At 42.9% G+C, this 20,212-nt stretch overlaps 1 protein-coding gene across 2 annotated transcripts in view; it reads left to right on the plus strand.

Annotated features, from left to right (window-relative positions):
* Positions 1-20,212, plus strand: part of SLC25A13 (solute carrier family 25 member 13) — a 187,097-nt gene that overhangs the window by 47,397 nt on the left and 119,488 nt on the right. For both annotated transcript variants that reach the window (XM_053262710.1, XM_053262709.1), the window contains 2 exons: positions 1,784-1,837; positions 19,150-19,292. In XM_053262710.1, the coding sequence (XP_053118685.1) occupies positions 1,784-1,837; positions 19,150-19,292 (197 nt within the window). The remainder of the gene's footprint in view (positions 1-1,783; positions 1,838-19,149; positions 19,293-20,212) is intronic.

Genomic DNA, 20,212 nt, shown 5'->3' on the forward strand with positions numbered 1-20,212 from the left:
AGTGGAAAAATTGGATAAATCTGCTTTCTTGTGCTGTTTTATCTGCATCTGATGAAATGTACTGACACATGGATGTCGTTAAGTTGCATGGTATGGATATGCTCCCTTGTGAATTGAGAAGCGGGGAAAGGCAACATGCTACCAAACCCTATGCATGTTTGTTCAGAAGCAAGTGCAATGGGGCTTCTGCCATTTGGTGGTGTTTACTTCCAAGTAAGTGTGCATCGGACAACAGCCTTGGATTTCTTGAAAGCTTCCCCCTCCCCTTCCAGCTCATGTGAGGGAATGCTGTTTATCCAACTGAGAAAGCAAAGCTTTGTGGAGGCATTCGGAAACGTAGGCTTAGCTCAGTAGCCAGCCATTATTTGTGGTCACCACCAATCCCTTCTCTTCACTCGGATCCTTTTCTGGCACACAGACAAAGGTCTTAGTAGGGAAGTGTGTCTTCTGTCACTTGCGCTAGGATATGGAGGTAGTGAAAAAAACAGTGGGATCTCTCTCCTACTGCTCAGAAAAGTTTCCAGCTGTTTCTTACCTTCTCTAAAGTGGCAGTTGGAAATGAGACCTTTGGGAGGAGAACTGTGTGGTTCTGGGTGTCCTGCTTGCCAGCAGGCTGGGGATACTCGCCACTGGAGAGCTGGCAAGTGGATTTATAGATCCCTGGCTTTGTAGCAGACCAGGATGCCAGTGGTGCTGTTTCTTTGGCTGAAAAATGTGGGTGTATATGCAATAGCTATGAAAGCTGTACCCATGGCTGTCTTGCTCTTCTATCTTTAAAGGTTATGGGCCAGAAGACCTGCAAGTGCAGCTGCTGCTTTAATCTTGTGCTCTGTTCCCCAGATTCCAGAACTGAGCTCAGAACCAGGTCAGGTGCAGTTTGCTGTTTGCCTTGGAGCAGTTGTGACCCAACACAACTGATACAAGGCAGCTTTGTATGTTCATTAGCAAAGCCAGCTTCTGCCCTTAATTTCCATCATGATATTTAAGTTGAACTGAGTATTCTTAGCTTTATAATTGAATTTACCCCAACTCTGAGCAGCAAGGGTTTGCATTAGATTTTATTGATTTTTTCCCTTTTGTTCATAAGATGTTGAACGACTTTTATTCATTGTAGTCATTGTTATATTTCTGTCTGCTGCTTGTATCGATACATTTTTCATTTGTTCTTGTGAGTTGCTTTGGATTTTTTTTTTTTTAAATAGAAAACCGGCATAGAAAAAAAATGTAATCAATTAATATGGAAAGTAATTAAATTTTTGACAGCTGCTATACAATTCCTGGAGTTGAAGCATTTTCCAGAAATGATGTAAGACTTTTTGTTGACTACTGGTAATGACTGGGATGGAGCAGGTCTGGTTAATTTTAAGATTGAATACTTTTTACCTTGTTATATTCAAAGTTCTTGAGAGTTATTTTGGTTTGTTTTTAATGTAACATTGCTTGTCCCAAGCCCTTGGGACTGGGTGGGTCACACAAATGGAAATATTACTATTGTTCATGCAGCTATGTTGGGAATTTCCACTTAGTTCATGCATACTTATTTGAGATTAAAGGAATTGTCAGGAGAACAATTCCAGCAAAATATTGAATAATTGAGTGTAAATGTTAAGTGAGCTTTTATTTATTTATTTCTTACATAAACCACTACCTAATTTGTTTGAGGTGAAAATTTTATTTTTCATCACTCATTCTTTTGTTTGAATTGCTCTCTTTTTTAAGAAAATGACATTTTGACATCCTTTGTATAGACTATGCATATTAATATAATTATATTTACTTGTAGGTGGCTCTAACCAAGAGAGCTGATCCAGCTGAGTTGAAAACAATATTTTTGAAGGTATGTTAAAAGTAAATATTTTATCCTTTAGTCTGAATTTTTCATATCTTTAGCTCTTATTGCATTATTCATCTCTTGATAGTCTTCTAACCATTAATCATTCACTGTATTATTACCATGTTAGATTTAAATACCACCATCAAAAATTGAACAATGCTCTCCAAGAAGTCAAATACATTCTTGAGTGATTATTGTATAGACTTGGGGAAATATAGCTATCTTGAAATTAAAATGTATCTCCCCCCCCGCCCCCGAAATAGAAATTTCAGCATTTCATACACAGAGGGGAAAGAAAGGACTCCCTTACAAGATCTGGAGATGAGAACTACATTCTATAACTATTTCCATTACTTTCCTCCATCAATCTCAAATCATTGTGACTTCAACTATTGGTTGAAGCTAATGTGGACAGATTTATCTTCTGTAGAGAAAGGTTGAGGGGAGTAGTGTCAGCATCAGTTTTTAAAACATGTTAGATATCAATGCAGATGTGACTCTTCTGAAATGCTAACTATTATTCAGTACTGAGGAACAGGTTACAGATTTGCATGCCTCCCATCTCCCCAAGCCAGATGTCTCCTGTAACCATGGTTTGGTATTGCATTTCACTGGACATCATGGGGAACCCGAGGCAAACTCACCTGAGGTTAAGAGTGGATTCATGGTTTGTATTGAAAATCTCATTTGCTACCAAATAATCTACACTCAGAACACCTCAGAAACAATAGAACCCTGTGCCTGTACATAGAACCCTGTACATAGGGTTGGCACCCTATGTGCACTACACCACCACTCGCTCTGGGCCACCCCAGTACCCCCCAAGTGCAGTTATGGGGCTGCTGAAACCTCCATGATTCCCTATGGAGAAAAACCTTAAAGAGATGTGTAAACTTCAACAAATCATCAAAAATCAGCTCTCTGCCCAAATCCTTTGAAAAAATCCTGGTAGCTTCCTTGCCCCCCCACTACCACCAACCCCACACCGCTCTAGGCCACCCCTTCCCCCCAATGTGGAGCAATACACCTCCATTATACCTTATGGAGGGAAACTTAAAGACACGTAAACTTCAACAATTCACCAAAAATCAGCCCTTTGCCCAATCCCTCTGCAATTTGGGTGGTAGCCTCCATCCATTAGGGACTACCACCCCACCCCACTCTTTTGGCCCTGGGACTCAAAATTCAAATAGACGTCAGATCGGACCTTTTTGCATTGAAGTCAATGGGAGGCAAAAAGGCGGGAAATTCAAATAGACATCAGAACTCAAAATGGAGGAGGAAGAAGAAGCACTTTATTGGCCACAAAATGGAGGGCTGAAACTATAAATTATTCGGAGCTGTAACGGGGGTGATTCATTTTGGCTCCGAAACATTTCAGGAGGGCAAGAGGGTGATTCGTTTCAGCAAAGAATCACCTGAAACGGGCAGTTTCGGGTACAGATTGTACCAGATTGTATTCACCCTATTTATTGTTAGGTAAATAATAAAGCTATTTTAATAGTAGGTAAAACTACTGCCTTTCATTAAAATAATTTCAAAGTGGTTTACAATACGTTTAAAAACAATACAAAACTACTGGAACAATACAAATATTAAATTGGAATATAAAATATAAAAATCTAAGTAAGTTTTAAAAATATACACAAAACCATGAAACACAACACAGAGCAGCAGCAACAACAAGAAAACAACACTCATAAAAGCCTGGGTATAAAGCAATGATTTCACTTGCTTTCTAAAAGCTGTAATGGAGGCTGAGGAGCAGATGACCACAGGGAGAGCATACTGAAATCTGGGGGCAATAGTGGAGAAGGCCCTGTCCTGCGTGCATTACAGCCGAACCGCCCTCATTGTTGGCACACAGAGCAGAGTCTCCTCCGATAACCTTGTCCGTATGTTTTTATACTGTTGTATAGGCTTTATAAAGACATTTTATAAATGATTGGATGTACTTCCATTTATGAAGCTAAGCAGATCTGGCTGGTTCCTGAATGCACTATCTGGGATAGTCATGTCTGAGCTCTTTGACTAAAAAAATCTTATTCTAGATTGAGAACTTATTTGTGCATAGCTAATACAAACTAGTTTAACCTGCTTTCTGTAATTTCTGCAAAATCAGCTATGTAAAATATCTAAACCAAGCTATGCAGAAATATCTAAAAAATTTTTTATTTCTAGAGGGTTTTTTTTGGTCAAATTCAGTTGGTACACCTTTGAATTATAACACAGGTTAATGGAAATTGGCAATTAACAAACAAACAACCAACCAACCAACAGGAAAGCTAAAATATAAAAGAATTAGACCAGCATATTGTTGCATAATTTCACATTTAATTTAAAAACACTGCAATCAATGAGAAATCCCTTGGTTACATATTGTTTGCTCTGGAGATACTTTATCTAATACCTTTTTAATATTCTGGTGTTGTATTTGCAAAGACTTAAATGGGTTTGAACTAGTTAATGCTTGAGTATTTAAAATATATGATTATCCAGTGTGAATTTTGAAGGAACTTACCAAAAAGCCATTAGGCATTATTGTGTAATATCAAATTCTCTGTGGGTATAATTACCAAAGTGGGGGAAAAATACATGACTGCATAGAACTACCTTTTTGAAAGTCTTTATTCCCAAACTAATAGAATTGATGTTTTTTCCCCCCTTTTGTCATGATAATTTCCCAGAGTAACTCTACTTCTTGTAACTCTCCTACCATAACCTAAGAGATTATACTTCAGTCAAAATGAGCAAGCTGACATTTTCAAGGTCATTTTCTATATGTAGTGTGGGGGGTACGTGATTGGATTTCAAATACACAAGAATAAATCACAGTGGGTAGAAACAGGGGGACACTGAAACCTTGTACCGCTTTCTATTATTGAATGTCTTAGCAGGGGGGCCAGCCTGGAGGGGAAAAAATGAAATGTAGAAGCGTAGAATGGCTGACTTATTTGATTTGTTTCTCAATAACTGTTGTGTTAAAAAGTTTCCAAGCCCAAGACTTTGCCAGAGAATCTTTCTAACGATTACATTGCAATTGATTGGTCTGTTTGTTGGTTTTAAAAGTTTGCAGGTGGAAATCTTTCTCACTGTATTGCGTACTTATCAGGACTTTTACTTTATGTTGCTGTGTGTTCTGTATTATATTTGGTTTGAATTTAGTGTATCTTTTTAAATTGTGTGTCATGTATTAGCTTATCAGGATTATCAGGTGTGTGGAGGAATGTAAATTTGAAAAACAAATCTGTGAACATAGGAAGTTGCATTATACTGAGTTGGACCATTGATCCATCTAGTTTAACAATGTCTAAACTGATTGGCAGATTTTAGGCAGGGGTCTTTCCCAGCCCAGTAGAGGTGGCAGGGTTTGAACCCACAGCCTACTTCATCCAGAGTACAGGTGAAACTCGGAAAATTAGAATATCGTGCAAAAGTCCATTAATTTCAGTAATGCAAATTAAAAGGTGAAACTGATCTATGAGACAGACGCATTACATGCAAAGCGAGATAAGTCAAGCCTTAATTTGTTATAATTGTGATGATCATGGCGTACAGCTCATGAAAACCCCAAATCCACAATCTCAGAAAATTAGAATATTACATGAAACCAAGAAGACAAGGATTGAAGAATAGAACAATATCGGACCTCTGAAAAGTATACAGTGTACCGTGCTTGATTGGCCAGCAAACTCGCCTGACCTGACCCCATAGAGAATCTATGGGGCATTGCCAAGAGAAGGATGAGAGACATGAGACCAAACAATGCAGAATTGCTGAAGGCCGCTAATGAAGCATCCTGGTCTTCCATAACACCTCATCAGTGCCACAGGCTGATAGCATCCATGCCACGCCGCATTGAGGCAGTAATTGCTGCAAAAGGGGCCCAAACCAAGTACTGAATACATATGTATGCTTATAGTTTTCAGAGGTCCAATATTGTTCTATTCTTCAATCCTTGTCTTCTTGGTTCCATGTAATATTCTAATTTTCTGAGATTGTGGATTTGGGGTTTTCATGAGCTGTACGCCATGATCATCACAATTATAACAAATTAAGGCTTGACTTATCTCGCTTTGCATGTAATGCGTCTGTCTCATATATCAGTTTCACCTTTTAATTTGCATTACTGAAATTAATGGACTTTTGCACGATATTCTAATTTTCTGAGTTTCACCTGTATGTGCTCTATCATTGAGCTACAGCCCTTCACTAAAATATACTAAGCTCCTTCGAGGTGGTCTCTGTCTTTTACACAAATGGGCTATGTGTTTACTCAGAGACCTTGTCGGAACCTAACAAGCTCAGTTCTCCTACTTGGGGTGGGAACCCCGCCCCCAGCCACTGACCCCTGCTAACTTGGCAAAGAGGCACCTCTTAACATGGTGATTCTCTTTATTTAGCAGGGGAAGAATAATTGGCCCTATCCACCCCCAGCACAGTACCTCCAGTGATGTTTGCTGGTGTCTATCTTATGTTTCTTTTTAGATTGTGAGCCCTTTGGGGACAGGGTTCCATTTTATATGTTTGTTATTTCTCTGTGTAAACCGCCCTGAGCCATTTTTGGGGAAGGGTGGTATAGAAATTGAATTAATAATAATAATAATAATAATAATAAATAATGTGGCTGCGCCACTCCTCATCCCCTCAGTCTTTCGTCATCCGTGCTTTAGTCAACATCGTGGAATCTGCAGCTTGACAATGAGTAGGATTAATATCTATCCCCTTGTTGTTTTCTTCCTGATTTTTCTTGTTTCTCTCTTTAATATTTATTTATTTATTTATTTATTAGAAACATTTGATATACTGCCCACTCCGAAGACTTTGGGCGGTGTACAAAAAAATGCAAAATGAGACAGCATTAAAATTATATTCTAAATAAAACTAAAGTAACTAACAAGAAAAAATATATAGGTAAACTACAGGGTAAAAGCCTGGCGAAAAAGAAAAGTCTTCAATATAGATTTAAAAATCGACAAGGAAGGAACTAAACGAATCTGCAGGGGAAGGGAATTCCAGAGAAGTGGGGCAGCAACCGAGAAGGCGCTTTCACGGGTCCTGTCACCCCGAACCTCTTGGAAATCGGGGACTGACAAAAGGGCCATCTGAGCAGATCTGACCGGACGGGATGTAACTGGATGGGAGAGGCGGGTCTGTAGATAGACAGGTACCAAACCCCGCAAGGCTTTGAAGGTCAAAACCAGGACCTTAAATTGAACTTGGTAGCGAATAGGCAACCAGTGCAATGACTGCAGGAGAGGTGTTACCCTGTCATATTTTCTGGCACCCATAAGCAAACGAGCCACTGCATTCTGGACCCATTGTAGCTTTCTGATCATCCTCAAAGGTAACCCTAGATAGAGGGTGTTACAATAATCTAGGCGGGAGATAACAAGGGCATGGGTCACTGTCATTAATGCTTGCCGATCACGGTAAAGGCGTAATTGACGAATCAGATGGAGCTGGGCAAAGGCACTTCTGGCTGCAGCCTTACACCTGCTGCTCAAGCAGGAGGTACGAGTCCAAAAGAACCCCCAAATCACGTACAAGCTCCTTCGGGGGTAGCACCGCCCCATCTAAAACAAGGTTTACATCCAGCTGTTGGCCGGTACGAGGGCTGAGTAAGAGTAGTTCAGTCTTGGTGGGATTCAGTCTGAGCTTATTTTGATTCATCCAGACCGTTAACAGCTTCCAGTTCCAGGCATCGAGTAAGCACAGAAACAGCATCTCCAGAATGGTATTTTTCTATTTTTCGCGTAGTAGCATTTTTTATTCTTGATTTTTTAAAAAAAAAACGGGTTTTCCCTTTCTTTGAAGCTCCGATCCTGGCTGGGACGGAGCTTGGTGGCTGACTGGCCTATGGCATTAATGCCGGGCACGACGAACTTCAAGAAATGTGTTCGTTGCGGATCTAAGATGCCTTCCCACGATACTCATATCAAGGGTCTTTTGTGCCTGGGGGAATCCCACATTGTTGAGACTTGTCTTCCTTGCCAGAGGTTTACAAAGCAGGCTCACAAGAATAGGGCTTCTCACCTGCGCGCAGCCCTGAGGGACTTGGCTCTCCATTTTTCGGAAGCCTTATCGTTGAAGCAGTCAGTTAAGATGGCTTGGGTACAGTCAGAGCATTCGGAATCCGTTTCTGTGAAAGTTGAAATTCTGGTCTCGATACTGGTTTTGGCGCCGTACGTTGTCGATCCCTTGATGGTTTTGAGCGCTTCAGTGTGTTCTGAGAACTTGCCTCAGCGTCCTCCACCCGAGGTGCCAGACTCTTCTCCAACTCCTTCGATGTTGACGCCAAAGAAAAAGAAGAATTTGAAGTTGCCTCATGATTTGCTGGTGGGTCGTCACCTCCCTCCTATCCCTAAGAAAAAGAAGACTTTTCTGGTTCCTTCGTTGGAGGGCCCATTGGCCAAAGAGCCTAAGTTGGACTCTGCAAGGGCTTCAGCTCCACTGGTACCGAAGTCGTCGGTTTCCTTCTGGCCTGGCTCGCTGCAGGCAGGAGACTCCTTCGCCTTGGCACCTGATTGTGCCTGAGTGAGTAGAGAACTATCAGTGGCAATGGATGAACCTGGATACGCTTCTTCTGAGGAGGAGGCGTATTTGCCAGACAAGCCCACTGACGATGCTTCATGGCTGCCTCGATGTTGCTCGCCCCCTCGACAACAGGAGCATCTCCTTCCTAGGGATTGGAGTTCACGTTGGGACTCGGATGATTGCTTCTCCGATTATAGGCAGGATTGAGACTCGGACCATCGTGAGCCTGGACATACAGATTGATACTGTTTGATGGACTACCGCTCCCCCTTGGATGAGGTTGAGCCCTCCTCTTATGGCACTTGATGCCAGGACTCGGGAGCCTATGAGCGATACCAGGAGGGCTTTTGCTCTGACTATTTGGAACATGCTAGGCCCTGATATGTCTCTTGATACCCAGAAGGTCCCGCATATGGGAGACTTCGAACTGTTTGAGACTGGCGTGAGCCCCCCTCACACTCAGAAGGGAGGCCTCACTCCCAATCCCCATGACGCTCCTCTCGAGAGCGGCCTGAGCGGCGTGATTCGCCTTCTGCAACTCGGGTTCAGCAACAGGCGTCACAGCAGGCTCAGGTACTACCGACAGAGGCTCCAGCCTCAATACCGAACATTGTGGGAAGCAAGATGGACTCCCATACAGTTTTAATGGCCTTGGCCCAAGATTCTTTGGTGCTTCCTGAATTGGACTATGAGAGCAAACTTAGCTCCCCAGGATTGGAAGTTGCTTCCCCTGGGTTGTCCCCGCTGGACATACAGTCGGACTCTAAACCCGTTTCTCCATTGGAGGATTATAAACAGTACTCTGCGTATGTGGCCTGCATGGCTTTTGCCCTGGGCGTGAGCCTCAGTATGCATCAGAAAGGGGAATTGTACCCTTTGTTTAGCCTTATTGATGCGGAGGCCTAGTTACTGGCCACTTTGCCCCTTAATTTGGCATTGTTGGGGATCATGCGAGGCCATTGGAAAAAACCAGCCACTCTTTCTCAGTCCAATAGGTGCCTGGAGAACTTTTATAGTGTGCAACTACAGGATGATATGACCTTTCTAAAGAATAATCCTACTCCTGATTCTATCATCGTAGAAGTATCTCTGCAGAAGACCAGGGGTCACAGCCAGTCGGCACCTGGTGACAAGGAGGGCAGAAAGTTGGACTCTTTCGGGAGGAGGCTTTACTCAGCCTCGACTCTACACTTAAGGGTGGCCAATTATCAGGCCTACAATGCCCATTATAACCACTTCTTGTGGGAGAAAGTGGCTCCATTTTTGGATTTCTTGCCACAGGACAAGCGTGATCCGGCTAAGCCATTCCTCTTGTGAGGCTATACAGATGGCAAAACAAGAGTTCTACTTGGCCAGACACTCGATAGAGTGTGTGACCAAAGTGATGGCCATGTCCATGGCTCTCAGGCGGCATGCCTGGCTCCGTTTGTCTGGACTGACCTATGAAGGCTCTTTCTCAACAGCAATCCGTGTCAGAACGTTCCTTTTGGGGCAACAAGTTTCAGCCCAGATACAAGTTGGGCCTTCAGCCTAGTAAGCTGGCCTTTCAGAAACAGCGCCCAAACACTTTCCAAAAGAAGCAATGACTCGGGGGCGCTTTTGGACTCACCTGGCCCCATTCTCTGTGAACTGGGACAAGGTGACCACGGACGAGTTGGTCCTCACGATCATACGTTTGGGCTATGCCCTCAAGTTCTGTGGGATGCCACCCGTGTCTGGGGTCATGACTACTCCAAGTACTCCGTAGTTGGACCGGGAGGTCTCTCCTCTCCTGTCCAAAGATGCAATAGAGAAAGTTGCCAATCCGGAGAGCCCCGGTTTCTATTCCCAGTACATTGTTGTGCCAAAACTGGATGGAGCTCCGCGTCCTGTATTGGACCTCAGGGCCCTGAACAGGCATCTGGTGTACAAACATTTCCAGATGCTGTCAATACCAACTATAATGGCCATCCTTGAAAAGTACATGTGGATGTTCTCCCTGGACTTGAAGAATGCGTATTATCACGTTTCGATACGCTCTCAACATCAACACTTCCTGCGTTTCCAGATAGGAGGGATCCCTTATCAATTCAAAGCCTTGCTGTTCAGTGTCAGGACGGCGCTGAGGGTTTTTACAAAATGCCTGGTCCCGGTGGTGGCGTTCCTGCAAGAACGAGGTTTGAAGTCCTGCCGTATTTGGATGATTGGCTCATCCTGGCGAGTACCAGACGAGAGCTCTTGGACGCCCTGGAAACGGTCATAGATACCCTGCAGGCTCTGCGTTTCCAGATCATTTTCAAAAAATCTCTACTGGAACTGACCGCAGGATACAGTTCAAAGAGCTCATCTTTGATACAGCCTTGGAGAAAGTCTTCCTCATGCATACGTACTCTTCGGAGGCTGGCCGCTGTTTTTCTAGATGGGGGTCCACAGACTGTGCTCAGTGCAGCGCTTGTTGGGGCACATGGCGGCCACCACTTAGGTGCTCCCTCAGGCGCACCTTCGAATGCAGATTATTCAAAGGTGGTTCTTGGACGTATTCGATCCCCTTTGGGATGCGGCCCAATTGGAGCACACGCCCCCTCGGGAGCAGGCAACTGTGGCATGGTGGGCCAAGAGTCACCATCTGACCATCAGTGCTCCTTTCTAGGCCCCTTGCTCACATTGGGTGATTACGACTGACGTGTAGGAGCTTGGTTGGAGGGCGCATTGGATGGTTTTTGCCTGAGCGGACATTGGTCCCCCAGGGAGAGGACCCGGCACATCAACTATTTGGAGTTGTCCATATTCAATGCACTCAAAGGGTTTTTGCCCATGATTGTGGGCTGCTCGGTGACGATCCAAACGGACAATACGACAGCGAAGGCCTTTGTCAATTGACAAGGCGGCACGTCTTCGAGGAGCCTTCTGTTCCTATCACTGGACCTTTGGCACTGGTGCGTTGCACATGCAGTGTCGCCTCATGCGGTCTACATTCAGGGTTCCCTGAATGTCCAAGTGGACACGCTGAGCTGGATGACGACAGTCTCCCAAGAGTGGACCTTGGACCTCAGTATGCTCGGGGACCTGTTTGTAAAATGGGAGGTTCTGACCCTGGACCTGTTTGCTTCCCATATTGTTTCCGTTTCTTCCCTTCTCCTTTGGTGCTAGCTTGTAATGCACCCATTTGTGTAAAAGACAGAGACAATGTCGAAGAACTATAGGTTGCTGTAACTTTTGTTCTTCTAGTGGTCATCTGTCCTTTTACACGTCCTCCCCGTGGCATCTACTGAAGCTTGACTCTGTGACTGAGGGGATGAAGAGTGGTGCAAGCGCATATAGTGGCTGGGGTCTGGGTTCACGCCCAAAGCAGGAGAATTGAGCTTGTTAGGTTCTGACGTCTCTGCTCAGGCGCACAGCCCATTTGTGTAAAAGTACAGTTGACCACTAGAAGAACCAAAGTTACAGGTAAGCAACCTGTAGTTCCCTGTAAAAGGAGAAAATTAAACTGCAACAACAACACAATCTAAATGTTATAAATATTATGTTAAATGTTCAGGCTGTATAATTTTTTGATTTGGCTTCTGTCTCCATTATCTGAAGGTAGGGATGTGCGCGAACTGGTTTGGCACCTCTTTGGGGAAGCACCAAATTGACTTGGGTGTCTGCAGCTGAACCAGTTTGGTGGGGCAGGGAGCGGTTCCCTTAAGAAGCAGGTAAGCAGGTCCTTACCTGCTCCGCTGCTGCCCCTCTGCTTTTCTGGTCACGGAACTCACTCTACCCAGCCATGTGTGGCCATGGTACCATTCCCTGCAGCCTGTGCACGGCGTTGGCATGCACATGGCCGCTGGGCATGTGTTGTGGCCATGCATGTGCTGACACAGTGCTCAGGCTGCAGGGAACAGCACGACAGCCATGTGTGGCCTTTGGTAGAGCAAGTGCCGTGCCTGGAAAAAGTGGTGAGGTGGTAATGGAACAGATAAGGATCTGCTTCTTAAGGGAAACACTCCCCGCTCCACCTGTGGCTGCCTGAGCCCATTTGGGCACATTCCTACCTGAAGGAAATTACTTTACCTGGAGGTTTTTCACACATGGCTCTGTGCCTTGGGGTATCTGAAGAGTGAATCCACTTCGCAGCAGATTCAAGGCATTTTAATTCAAGAGATTAGATAGACCATTCACATAGCTAACAGCACCTCCATCAACACCTTTGGAGAAAGCAGAAGCCCTAGAGGTTTTTTCCAAAAGCTGCTGGAAATAGAGGAATTTTTTTTTACCCCGGATATAACTTGGGCTAAGCCAAAATTCACAGCCTCCCTTCAGAGAAAAACAAAGTCCTGTCTGTCCTGGTCCCTGATAGCCCACAAAGAGGTTGGGTTAAATCCAGCGAATATGTGGACTGGCAAACCAATCAGGAGTGGATTTGGGGGGAAAGCCCTGTCTGTAAAACCTCCTATGAGCTTTGTAAACAACTGAAAAAGTCCATATATATTTTTACTCTCACAAGGAAGCCAAGGCATATGTGCTTTTATAGCAATAGCAATAGCACTTACATTTATATACCGCTTTATAGCCGGAGCTCTCTAAGCGGTTTACAATGATTTAGTATTGATTTTTAGAAGATGTAAGAGTATTTGTCTAACACTAATATGGCTTTATGAAACTGAACTGGCAGCAAACTTTGCTCCATAAGACCTATTGCCACATAAAACAAAAATTGATTCTTTGAAGTTTGCTGCATAATTGTAGTAGACACCTAACTTATTATTTGGTATGGATAATGCTCCATGGAGAATTGTAGCAAACGTTTATCAGGCCATCTGAAAAAATAAACATACAGTTAGTAATTTGGCTTTCCTATTCAGCACATGTTTTTTGCTATGATATAGATCTTTTTAAAGTTGACACGTGGTGACGTGTATATTCCTGTGATTTATTTACAAATGCATTGTGTCTTTCTCCCACCACCCAAGACAATGTTAATGTGCATTTTCAAAGCAGATATTTATCCTCTCTATCAGCTTCTTACTGACCAAATGTATGCAGAATGGTGGCTTTTAAAGAATGCGGTGGTGATAAGAAATGAGAACTGTGCTTTATTAATACTTTAGAAGCATGACTAGGATCTGAAGAATTACTTTAGGTGTATCCAAATGGAGTGGTGGATCTGGGGTGGGGGGAGTGTTCAAGGGTGCAGTTGCACCCCCTGTAAATTTGGATCCAGATTGGCAGTTCCTCAACAGCAGCAGAGTAAAAAAAAAGGATCACTTCGTCCTCCTAGTCCTGCTCTTTCCCAGTAGGAGGAGGAGCAGGAGCAGCAACAGCCTGATTTGTTCTCCTGGGTCTTGTGCTCCTTCCCTGCTCTGACCGGCCTCTGAATGTCCTGCAATTTGCCACGAGGATGATGGGAGTTGCTGGCTGTTGGGCTTGTCTCCTCCCAGGAAAATAAAACATTTTTTTAAAAAACAAAACATCCCGTATCTGTTTGGAGTGTGTGTGTGTGTGTGTGTGTGTGTGTGAGAGAGAGAGAGAGAGAGAGAGAGATTTGTTTCCCTTGCTTAAGCCACTGTCTTTCTCTTCCCACCCACCCCTATGAGCCGTGTGTGTATACACACTTGAGAAGTTATCTCAATTTGTGTACATGTGTTTCGTGTGTGTGTGTGAGAGAGAGAGAGATTTTTACATTTTAAAAAAAAATCATTTTCAAAGTATAACCCACAACTGTTCTAATACAAACTTGCAAGAAAAACCTTCTACATCCCAACAATATAGCTTCTTGTGAGGAAATTAGTCAGTTTAAAAGTATTAAAACCTTTAAAAAGAATTGGAGAAGAAAAAATGCTCTAACAAAATGGAACTGTTTTTGTTTCTGTTCCTGCCTTTTGTTCCTGAAGATACTAAACTGCTTGCTTATTCATGTATGTATGTATGTATGTATGTATGTATGTAAAATATTTATACCCTGCCACTCCAGTGCAGCACTTCTTGGGGTGGCTCCCACAGTAAGATACAATAAAAGTAATAAAATTAACTAAATTAAACAAAAATGTTGTCAGATTAAAAACCGCAATCATTATTAGGTTCAAATTAAAGGTTATTTTAAAAGCTAAGAGCTGAAAATTATAAAAAGCTAAAGAACCTACCAGATATAACCAAAAAAAAAAAAAAAGAGGAGCATTTAAAAGCCTCCTTAAAAAGGTGTGTTTTAAGATTTTTTTTAAAAAACACTGAAGGACAGAGTATGGTGAAGCTTATAGCTCTAATCTGGTCTCTATGTGTGGGTTTCTCTTTCTCTCCACCCTACCTCCCATTAAAAATATTTATATGCTGCTTTTTTAGAAACAAAGTTCTCAAAATGGCTTAAATAGCAAAATATGATAAAATGGTTCTTGTTCAACATGTTTCCCTTTATAACTATCATCATCATTACTATTTTATTTTGCTTTGTGCTTGTAAGAGTAGCTCATAAATAAGTAATGTACATATTGTCTTTTTAATAATCTTTTTAATAATAATCTAGTAATGGACTAAAATACACCAACTTGTTGAAAGTAGCTAAATTTGTGAAATAATTAACAAATGGCTACAATGAACATTAAGCATTTCTCCTCCCCCACCAAAAGTCTATTTTTATACACTTGCTTCAAAACAAGATTTTGCAAATCAGATCACAAGAAACTTATTTTAAATACTCCCTTGCCCGTGAAACGCATGGTTTTCTTTAAATCACCCCGCCCCCGAAAGAAGAGGTAACTCCATATATGACATTCTGCTGTCCTGTTTGAAATCAAATTGGTGGATTTTCCTTCAGTAGTTTATAGACACTACACACTGTATATACCTTGTAGTGTATAGACACAGTGTAGTTTCATATGATTTTGCTTAAACAAAATGTGGTTCATAGAGCAGATTAAACTGGGCTGCTTGAGGGTATGATAGGTGTAAAAAAAAAAGCTATTTGAATTTGCTTCTGAGTTTACATGTTGAGGATTGGAGTGCATGTGGATCAAAGTCAACATAAATATGTCTATGTTATAGATACATATCTTCTTTATAATTAATTCTCTTAGTCAGCCATGCGTGGGGATGTGGCAAGGCTATGCGTGCTGGTGAAGGAGGCACCTGATTGGCTGAGTTCCGGTTGGCCAGAGGAGGCGCCTGATTGGCTGGGTGCTGGTTGGCCTGGCCGCTGTGAGGAGGCGGTGGCAGCAGGCCTAGCCCGGCCGCGGTTGTGACCGTCGCGGCCACGGCCTGGGCTGGGAGGAGGTAGGAGGCAGCAGGACGGATTGGCCCTGGCCTGGGTGGCGCCGGCGGGGGTGGGTGGGGAATGGGTTGGAGGTGAAGCCCCCGCACCTGTTGCAGCTTAGGGCGGGAGGGAAACGGGTGGCAGGGCATCCCTGTTCAGGCGGTGGGGTGCAACCCTGGTGCCCATTGGAGGCCAGGGCGGGAGGCAGGCCTTCCCTGTTCGCTGACCGGGAGGAGGAATGGTGGTGGTGGCGAGGCCCCCTTTGGCCCGTCCGGTAAGCCTCTGTGCCGGTGGGGGTGTTGAGGTACGGAAGGGAGGCCCTTGGAGGCCGTTGGAGGCCGTTGGCAGGAGGGAGACGGGTGGCGGGGCTTCCCTGTTCGCCACCCAGGAGGAGGAACAGCGGCCGGGCCCTTTTTGGCCACCTGCCACCCAATGAGGCTCTCTGCAGGTGGTGGTGGGGAGGAACGGAACGGGGGGAGGGCAAGAGAGCGTAGGACTGGAGGGAGCGGAGATAGAAGAGAGACTGGGGAAGGAGGGAGAGGGAGGGGCGAACAGCCGGCCCCAAAGAGCGCACAGATGCTCCGTGCGGAGTCGGCTAGTATTTTATTATAACACATAGCCTGTTCTTCCTCCAAAGAGTTCAGGGTAGTGTACATGATCTTCCTCCCCACTTTTAGCATAACAGTAATCCTGTGAGGCAGGTTTGCAGAGTATCTCACCTAAGGTCCTGAAGTGGGTTTCATGGCTTAATGCCTGTCCCCCAATCCTAGTCTTCTCCACACTGGTTCTAAACACCACACTGGTTCTAAACTGTGGGTATTGATTGCAGGAGAAAAAGGAGACTCATTCTTAGTGGTGATGTAAACTACTGGGGAGGAGAACATGAAATTGTTTAATTATCAACATGTGGGAAGGCTGTGGGTCCAGGCCCTGGATCTTTTAAATACACCTCTGCAAGGGGGAGAGGAAGTGGGGAGAGTGGCAGGATTGTCCATGCAAAATCTGGTATCAGCAGGTATGTTCAGAATTTATTCTAAAAATGTTTTTTTTTAATTCAGTCTTTCCCTGAGTGTGTTTTGGTGTAAAAGGTAGTGATAATTTAAATAAGACAAAGGGTGGAGGAGAAAGGGAATGAGAGAATTGCGGGAAGAAGAAGACAGAAAGTGGTGCAAGGTGGGTGCAAGATGACAGAAGGTGGCATAAGATTATATGCTGCACCCCAGTGGTTTGTTGGAATCCAAACTGGCCCACCACCAGATTTGAGTTTGACTCCCCTGGCATAATGCGTTTGCAAGAGAGAGAAAATACAAGCCCCAATATTTTTATATATGAGGGGCAGGATTCCTGTTGCACCCACTGTAATTTCCTCCTGGATCTGCCCTGTCCAAATGTTAGGGCACAACTGGTGGATATTTTAAAAGTAGTTTAAAGTAGAACTGATGAGGCCTGCTTTCAACTACTTTCAACACTGAAGTCAGATTTGTATTGGAATGACGTATTCATGAGTTCTAAAGGGATGGTGCTTATTTGTTGAGTGGCCACCATCTTGTTTTACGATGGCAGATTGCAACAGAAATGCTTCCATCGGGATGCCCTAGGGTCCTCTCCCATGTGTTGTGACTTTGGATTGTATCTGACTACAAATACAAACGTCACTGAGACACACCCATACTGACATGGTGATATAAGTCTTCTTCCTTTCTGGAGACCAGACTATAAATCCTTTCTCCTTTGAAGAGCATATTACAATATTCTCTTCAGTTTCTAAAGAGGCTTGCCTTGTGATATGTTGGAGAACTCAAGTCTTAAACTTCTTTGGCCATGTGGAGCTAATCATGTGGTTATCTGTGTCCAGATCAATCTGTTTTTGAGCTCCTCTGAAAAGATGGCAGCTTACCAAAGCCAGATGACCACAGACCTGTAGTTTCTAGGTCAGACTTTATAAATGCATAAATAAAGGAAGTTTTAGAATAAGAGATTGCAGAGCAGGGTTATCAGCAAACTCATGGGAAAGATTGCAGGTGAGGAATTAGTGAATGTTTTGGGAAACTTGAATAAAATCAACAGTTGGTTTTCCCATTGACCTACCATCCAATTGCCATAATAAATTGTTGATTAGAAATTAATTGGCTCCCGGACATAATACTAGAAAATTATCATTCCTACAGTAGAACCTAAAGCACTTATGTACTGGTGCAGCATGTTTTGGGAATGGTTTTTCTTAAATAACTGAGTTGTTGGATTTCATTTTCCTTGATATCTGTGAAGGGCTGAAATGCAAACCTCAAAGGCTGAAGCAGTGCTTATAAGTTCCAATAATAATATAGCTCCTTAAAAAAAAAAAATCAGAGTTCTGTATGATCTCTTTCCTCCCCTCCCCACTTTTTATTATAGTGTATGGACTTGCACCACTATTTAAGGGGAAAATACAAATACCAAATGCATTATGTGCTTCCTCCACACTCCTTGTATAATATTAAATAATTTCTTGGGCTTAGGCCAGTATAGCATATGGACGGCATTTTTATTACTACTCTTCATATTGTTTTCTTCTCTTTCTGAAGTAATTTTAGTCTTCACATAAAACTTGTTTTACTTCTGCTTTCACTTCTGTTTCTTTTCTGCTTTTGCTCCCTAGAGGTAGGTATTTGGGAGCAAAAAGAAAGAGAATTCAAAAAATGTTGTCAGAGTCATACAACACTAATGTCTTGCACATGGCTGTTAAGTATGCATACTGTACATCTGAATGGGCACAACCCTGCATTTGTTAAATCTGTATAAGAGAAAATTCTACTCATCTTTCATATTTCACAAGTTGCTCTACTGGCATTTGCTAGTGGCACTGAGGAAGAGATTGCATGGGGATTAAAGACTTGGAAATACAGGCAGAATTCAGACAATCCTCTCATCCAAACCATGATTTGGAGGATTAGAAACAAGCCGTAGATTCATGTGCTTCCTCCTCCCACTCTCTGTTTCCTGTTTAATCCTAAACATCATTTTCTGTGAAGAGTCCCAGGGCATTGTTGGAGGGTACATAATGTCTCCACCTTGCTGAAACTAAGTATTTCTAGGTCTTGTTAGTGTCTGGATGAGTGACTGCCTGAGAACCCCATGTATGCTATCTTGAGTTCTACAGTGGAAGAAAGACAGGAAATAATTTTTGGAAGGGAGGTATAGAAATAAAATAAATAAATAAATGAATAAATAAATAAAATGTGAATGGACCAATTATGGTTTTATAGTGGGTTTCTGATTGATTTGGAGGGCAAGTGCCAACCATAATTTTCCAGTTCATTTGTCATGGGAAATTAGTGGTAAACAGGGAGTGAAGAGGGAAGTGCACATGAGAAGAGAAGGGATGCTCAAGCACATGGCTAACTTCTGATCCTCCAAACTGGAGCACAGGATGATGCCGTGCTGGCTGCACATGCAGTTCTATCTGCATGGCAGCAGACATGGGTCTTGTCATCTGCATGTAATTATAATTCATCAAAAATGATCCAATGAATGATGGGTTCCATGCAGCCTTGTAACTTAAGTACCCAATTCCTCATTTATTTATTTTTTACAGTATGCAAGCGTTGAAAAAAATGGTGAATTTTACATGTCTCCCAATGACTTTGTCACACGATTCCTGAAGATAATAGGAGATGGAGTGCCTAATCCCAACACAGTCCAGTTGCTAGGAGGTGTGGTGGATCAGACTAAAGATGGGTATGTAATGTGGAATTTATTTAAATTATGTGTATGTTAGTGACTTTAAGAGATTGAAAGAATATGCTGAATACATCTTGCTCTTTACAAGGAAAGTGTATGGAAGATAATGTACCATCATCACATTTTGCTTGCAATAGGAATTGATCCTTCGTCATCTCTCTGTGTATTCTGGAGGAAACAAAAGCACAGTACTTTAAAATGCATTTCACAAGATACTGTGCCAAATACATAAGGGATTAGAATGTGTGTGTACTTTTGTACTGAGTTTTATGATGTGCTTTAACTGAATGTGCCACATGCAGCAATATATACTTCCTAGGTAATAAATGCTTAACAAATATTTATAGTTTTTTAAAGAGGAGTGGAATGAATAGAAGACACGAAGGCAGGGGGATTCTAGATAATTCTTGGATAATGTCAGGTGTAGCAGGAGGAACATTGGAAAAGGCCTACTCTTAATTTAGCAACATTGAAATACAACAAAATGCCCAGAGTAATCTATGACCCTGTGCTGTGCAACTTGCTGTTTGAGCAAAAGGAATTGCAGGTTGCAATGTCAGTTGGAAACATGCATGGTTATCCTTTCGTGCCACCTTTTCCTTTGAGCACCAGAATGGACATGTAAGTTCTTGTAGTAGCCTTTGGAATCCTATGACATGCTATGTAACTGTCCAGCTTGGATTTGGGATCCCAGCCAATTTAGTCCATCTGTTTACTAACAAACACTCCACTCCACTTCCAGCCTGTATTTCAAACCATGTGTGAACATTCCGCAGGTACACATTTACTTTTGGTTTTTATAGGGTATAAAGAGAAATTTCAATAAATATTCTTCACATTGCAAAAAAGTAATGCATTTTCAACCTGAATATATCCAAGAACATGGCTTTGACCCTTGCTGTGAATCTGCCCTCTCT

Source organism: Hemicordylus capensis, chromosome 6, assembly GCF_027244095.1.
Source record: "Hemicordylus capensis ecotype Gifberg chromosome 6, rHemCap1.1.pri, whole genome shotgun sequence".
NCBI classification, from domain to species: domain Eukaryota; kingdom Metazoa; phylum Chordata; class Lepidosauria; order Squamata; family Cordylidae; genus Hemicordylus; species Hemicordylus capensis.